Source organism: Rhinolophus ferrumequinum, chromosome 8, assembly GCF_004115265.2.
Source record: "Rhinolophus ferrumequinum isolate MPI-CBG mRhiFer1 chromosome 8, mRhiFer1_v1.p, whole genome shotgun sequence".
Taxonomy (NCBI): Eukaryota; Metazoa; Chordata; class Mammalia; order Chiroptera; family Rhinolophidae; genus Rhinolophus; species Rhinolophus ferrumequinum.
In genome coordinates, this window is record NC_046291.1 from 29,221 (window position 1) to 34,962 (window position 5,742).

The 5,742-nt window shown below is 59.5% G+C and overlaps 1 protein-coding gene across 2 annotated transcripts; it reads right to left on the reverse strand.

The window, feature by feature from the left end:
• Window positions 1–228: 228 nt before the first annotated feature.
• On the reverse strand, window positions 229–3,809 carry RTP5 (receptor transporter protein 5 (putative)). 2 transcript variants are annotated; one of them, XM_033111548.1, is made up of 3 exons: window positions 3,602–3,736; window positions 1,978–2,100; window positions 229–1,784 (listed from the first exon to the last, which is right to left on the reverse strand). In XM_033111548.1, exon 3 carries the CDS (start codon window positions 1,682–1,684, stop codon window positions 485–487), a length of 1,200 nt encoding a protein of 399 aa, XP_032967439.1. In that variant the 5' UTR covers window positions 1,685–1,784; window positions 1,978–2,100; window positions 3,602–3,736; the 3' UTR covers window positions 229–484. The 2 variants fall into 2 exon arrangements, with proteins under 2 accessions (XP_032967439.1, XP_032967438.1); XM_033111547.1 differs by lacking the exon at window positions 1,978–2,100 and having other exon boundaries at window positions 3,602–3,809.
• Between the last annotated feature and the right edge of the window lie 1,933 nt (window positions 3,810–5,742).

The following is a 5,742-nucleotide window of genomic DNA, read 5'->3' on the forward strand; positions in this document are numbered from 1 at the left end:
AAACACCATGGGCAGCACAGGGAGGGTGATTCCCACCTGAGCGGCAGGGGTTGGCCTGGCTTTCCTGTCCATCACACATGCGGGAATGCAGAAGCCATCCAGGGGAAGACGTGCTGGCGTGCTTGCAGTCCCTGCAGGGCCACCATGTCCCTGCCACCCTCCCACTTAGCACGCAGTTTCCTCTCAGGTGGTGGCGTCAGCTCAGCCCAGGAGTGCCGTACGGTTTTCTCTTAAATTTTTACTTTATTGGAGTGTAAGACTCACACAAACACGCCTGCACACCAGGGACAGCTGGGGGAATAATCTCACGTGGACGTCTGCAGTCTCCTCAGGAGAGCAGACACAGAAGCGAGAGGTGGAAGCAGAGGCCTCCGCTTAGGGAGGGCAGGGCAGTCTTGCCAGAGAGGACAGTCAGGCTGCATGCACCACCGTGTGGGCGGCCCAGCGAGAGTGGTGCGTGGGGACCACACAGGGAGGGTCACCCTCACAGTCGCTGCTGGGAGTTGTCAGGGCTGAAGGTACACAGGTATATTACCCAGAGAATGAAGGCCGCCATGCACACCCAGATCCAAACCTCCTCATAGGGGTCCAAGTACGGCCCCCAGCAGGAACCCTGCTCCCTGTGGGCCCTGGGGCGCCTGTGCCTCCTGCTCCTGCAGCAGCCACTGGCATGCAGCCCCCCCCGCTTTATGATGCTGAGCACCGACAGGGGGATGGTCAGGGAGCCCTTGCACTTGGAGCTGGGGCTGGGCTCTGGTCCCACCCGGATGAGGCCACTGCCACCCTGTCCCCAGTGCCCATCAGTGAAGATGAAGGGGAAGGTGAGGGAGCCGTTGACGTCAGAGGGGTGGCCCTGGCCTGGGATGACGTGGGCTAAGGACGAGGGGAAAGTGAGGGAGCCATCACCATCTTCTGTGAGGCCAATGATATAGGACACAGGCAGGAAGTCCTCTCCAGCTGGTCGGCCGCTGCTGCCGGAGACCGTGCCCGGACCCTTCCTGTGCGTGCCAGCCGGGCAGGACACAGAGCCGTGGCCTTTGTAGATGAAGCCTGTGACCTGGAAGGGCTTGGTGCTGCTGAGCAGGCGGCCCTTGCCGTGGAGGACGGGGGCCTTGATGTTCACCAGGACGCCCCTGCCCTTGGACGTGGCTGTGACGCTGGCAGGCAGGTAGATGGAACCTCTGTCAATGATAAGCGGTCCCCGGGCACCCTGCCCAGGGCCTAGAAGTCCCCTGTCACTGCGTGTGCGCACGAGGGAGAAGGGGACGGTGACAATGTCGATGTCCTCGCTGAAGAACTGGTTGCTCTCAGAGAGGGGGCTTCTGATGACGTCGGGCATGGCAGGGGGCACGGTGCTGCAGCTGGGGGTGCGGCCCCGGGCACGGAGGACCACAGGGCCACTGCCGCACACAGAGTCCTGGCTAGGGCTGCAGCTCCTAACTTCAGGGCCCCAAGCAGGGTCTGGGGGCTTCTGGAAGAAGCAGACCCCCAGCTCACAGGCCTCACACTGGTCCCCGAAGCAGATCTCGGGGCACTGGTCAGAGCTGAGGCCCTCACGGTAGCAATTGTGCAGGACAAACAGGACCAGCTTGTGCAGGAAGAGCCGCACGTTCAGGAGGCTCACCTGGCAGTGTCCCCGGGCGTCCCGCGGGCACACCTGACAGCCCTGGCCCCACACACGCATCTTCACCAGCCCCAAGTGGTTGTCTTCGTCCCACCACACATGGAAGAGGATGTGCACGTGGGCCGAGGACCAGCCCCACTGGCAGCGGCCGCACTGGAGCCTGGGAAGAACAGAGGCAGCAGTGAGAGGAGGGGACGGGGCGGCCGTGCTCCCTGGTGCCCCACGCCACTCGGGGGCAGAGTGGGGCCTTTGCCTGCACCCCATAATCTGAGACGCAAATGCCTGTTTGGCACCAAAGTGCACTGGGTGGCCAAGCCTGGCTTGACACACGTGAGGGCTCGCTCTGCACTTACTTGGGGCTGCGAGCTACTGCATTTCTGTCATATTATGACTTGGAGCTTCAGTGTCTTGAGGAAATGTCAGCAAAAAACAAAGACAGGCCTGTGGATACCGGTGAGAGGACGAAAAGAAGGCATCTGTGGTGGACAGACAGGCAGGGCTGAGGAAAGGGCTGTGGGGCCTCGGAGGGGGCAGCCCACCCCAGGGAGGGAAGGTGACAGGAAGGGAAGTAAAACCAGGGGGCAGGGGCCTGGGTGATGAGGACGGAGGAGGGGGTTGGGTGATGGGAACAATGCAGCAGACAGACAAGCATGGAGACAGAGGAGGGGCGGGGGTTCCTGGAGGATGGCGTGTGTCCTGGGCCCTCTGGCTTTGACCGTGTGAACAGGGGAGCCGCACTCCACCCCTGCATGGAAGAGGGCCAGCTGCTTGGGTCAGCGAATACATGGTGAAGGTGCTGGTGCCCCAAGCCATCTGAGGCTGCGTGTCCCAGGGCTGGGCAGTTGGGGCCTCTCTCCAAGACCCTCAGGTCACAGACGAGTCACCCCTGTGTGGCACATGCATGCAGGCATGGGAACCCACATGCGTGGGAAGGCTCCAAATGTTCCCAGGAAGCCCTGCGGGTCTGTCCTTAGAACTTTCCGTGACTGTGGCATGGCTCTGCCTCTGCGCCAGCCTGCAGCCACAAGTGGCCGGGGAGACTGCCTGTACGTGGAGAGTGCCCTGAGGACCGAACAACCAACGGTGTTGCGATTTCATTAATGAGCACGTCACAAGCCACACGTGCCGGAGGGCTGAGGAGGAGAATGTAGGTTTCTGTTTGTGACCATCCCACCAGCTGGTGTTTCCATTGAAAACTGAAAACCTGCTTGGCAGTGTTCCCCGTCCTCACCTGCCATTTAGAGCAGTTCTTCACTTTGGCTGTGGGAACAGCCAGGTGTTTAAAGTGCTTCTCAGACCTGAGAAAGCCAGCATTCCACGGCAATCAGGCCCGCTCCCCCACTGCGCCACCTCCCAGCTCTCCTTGAGGACTGGGGTGCCTGGCTAGGTGGGGCTCTGCAGCTCTGGGCCATCCCACTGGACTGACAGCTGTCATCATGACACTGATGACGATGATGATGAAGACGGAGGCTCACACAGTGACGCGAGGCCACCAGGGCTCCCAAATGGCCTCCCACTCTGCCGTGACCAGGCGGGGCACAGCGCCCCCTTTTCTAGGGCCGTGCCCCTCAGTGCACCTCTCCGCTTCCGGTCCCTCAGGCCCAGCTGCAGTGTAGGGCTGGGTGGTGGCGCTGCCATGGAGACCAGGAGATGCGCAGTAAACCGATGGAGCCCTCCTGAGTGGGTGACCATGTCACCCCAGCAGCCCCCAACTGGCAAGGCCCCACCTGGGCTCCAGGGGTCTAGCACTGCCAGGCAGGGTCTCTGCCTGTCACTGAAAGGGATCACAAGCACCCAGCCACCCACCTGTTGGGGGACAAGAGCAGGCCGGACACATGCCCCTCTCCACATGCCCAAGTGCCGGGATGCACCCAGCCTGGCCTTGGGACTCAGGCCCAGCCTAGGGCCAGTGGTCAAGCAGCCTTCAGCCCCTCCCCACCCCCAGGACCCAGCAAGAGGCCCCACCCTCCACCGCACCTTGAAAGCCCCCTCAGCCGGTACTGGAAACCTCCGCCGTCCACATGCCCAAAGGCCAAGTTCTCGTCAGGGACCAGCTCCCAGGTGTCCTGCGGCTTACTCTTGGCCATCAGCTGGGCCAGTGTGCGGGCCCACACGTGCACCCCGTCCATGCTGGCGCTGGGCCGCAGTGCGGACTGAGGCTTGCCGGCTCTGGCTGGTGGATGCCTCTGCAGCCCCACCCGCCGACCGACCGCTGCCTTGACAACCGGTCAGTCTCCATGGCAACCGGTTTGTCTCAGAGAAAGGAGAAACAGGCCTCTTTTTCTTATCCTTTTTTAATATTTTTCATTACGCAAGCAATCCATTTTCTTTAGGACAAATGAGAAGCAAACAGATAAATGACGAGGAAAAACAATGCAAGGCGATGACATTGCGGGGCAGCCGGCCACCCAGAGACCGTCTGGAGCTGCACGTGCACATGCAGATAGTCCAGCGCTCTTGTCACAAACAGGAAACCATGCTGAACATGTCACCTGAAGCCTGGTGTTTCCCTCCACACCGTGCCCCAGACAATGCCCCACGCTCTCCCCTTCAGCATCTGGTGTCTTAAGGCCGGTGGCTCCACCTTGTCTGTCCTGCCTGTTCCCAAGCTGCTCAGTGATGGTTCTCTACCGTCACAAACAAGGCTGTGAAGAACTTTAACTTTACGTGTCATTGCAAATTTTCAAACTTTTTATTGGCTATAAATGTACATCATTTACGTAAAAATGCCTAAAACATACACACACAGCTTCATGAACTTCTATAAAGTCTGAGGTCAGCACCTGAAAGAAGCCAGCCTCCAAAAGCTCTCTGTGTGTTCTTTCCCACCAAGGCACCGCCAGCCCCCTGGGCTGGAAAACCACCACCCGCCCAGTGTGCGCCCCAGCAGCTGCAAGGGAGTCCGGACAATGTTTTCTGTGCACATGTGTCTGGCTTCTCCCGTCTTTTTGGGGTTTTGTGTGTGAGTTTCAAGAGCATGCATAGCTGCAGTTTGTCAGGTGCAATGAGAACAAGTGAATTGAGGAAAGAATGGCCAATGTTCAAGCAGAGTGGGGAGGAGCCTGACCCCTGGACCCCAAGGGAAGGAAGATGCAAATGAAGCACAAAGGAAGTCCACCTTTGGGTGCCTGTGGTTGAGGAGGCACCCTCAGGACAAGGGCCACACAGAGGCATGACTGTCACACCTATTCAAGCCGCCATACTGAGTGAGCAGGCTTTTCCACGTGACTGTTGACAGGCAGTCAAATGGGACCAAAACCATAAAACCCCCGCTCAGCGTTGGTGTTGCCCAGTGAGGCTGACAGGTACCTGCCGTTCCCCACACCCCGCAAGGCCTTGTCCCCGAGCATCGTCCACAATGGCCCAGACGTGGTGGAGAGCACACTCTCCCCCGGCGATTCGGCAGACTGTCCTGGGGGACAGCCAGAGTGAACCAGGGGAGTACCCCTCCCCCGATATGGGCCCTTGCCACATCTGTGTGCCATGTGCTCCCCCAGGGCACATGGAAGCGCTCACTGCAGCCAGCCACGCTTCTCGTCCACAGGGACAGAGTGTGTGCTGTGTCCCTAGCTGAGAGCCACCACGCCTGCTGGCCAACGGTTTCCAGGTTCTAGAACCACAGCCTCCACCCCTTCTGACAGGTGACAGGCTGAGAACCAGGCCCCTCCGTGCCTTTTCTGCAGGCTGCAGAATCCTAAGTTAGTCGCCCTTCATTCAGCTCTTCAACTCACCAGTCTGAGCCCGCCACCTGCTCGGGCTGACATCCCAGGGGCTCTTCCCTCTCGTGCCACCTTGTCGTGGAGTGACTATTTTATCGTTCCATTCTCATCCTGCCACAAACTTGGGTGCCACTCTCTGTTTCTATTATTTTGCTGGCGGCCATAGAAATTCCAACACACAAATTTAGGATAACCCTAACCTGAAGTAAATCAAGACCTTCAGAAGGATGGAAGCGGTGCTCTGCCCTCGCCTACGCGCTCCTCCTCGTGGAATCCAGACGCGCATGCGCCTGCCCTTCCCACCATGCTGTCCACGTTGCCATGACTCTGTCTCTCTAACATGCGAACTGTAACCCGTCTCTCTAAGCTGCACACTCTAACCCATCTTTCAACCTGCTG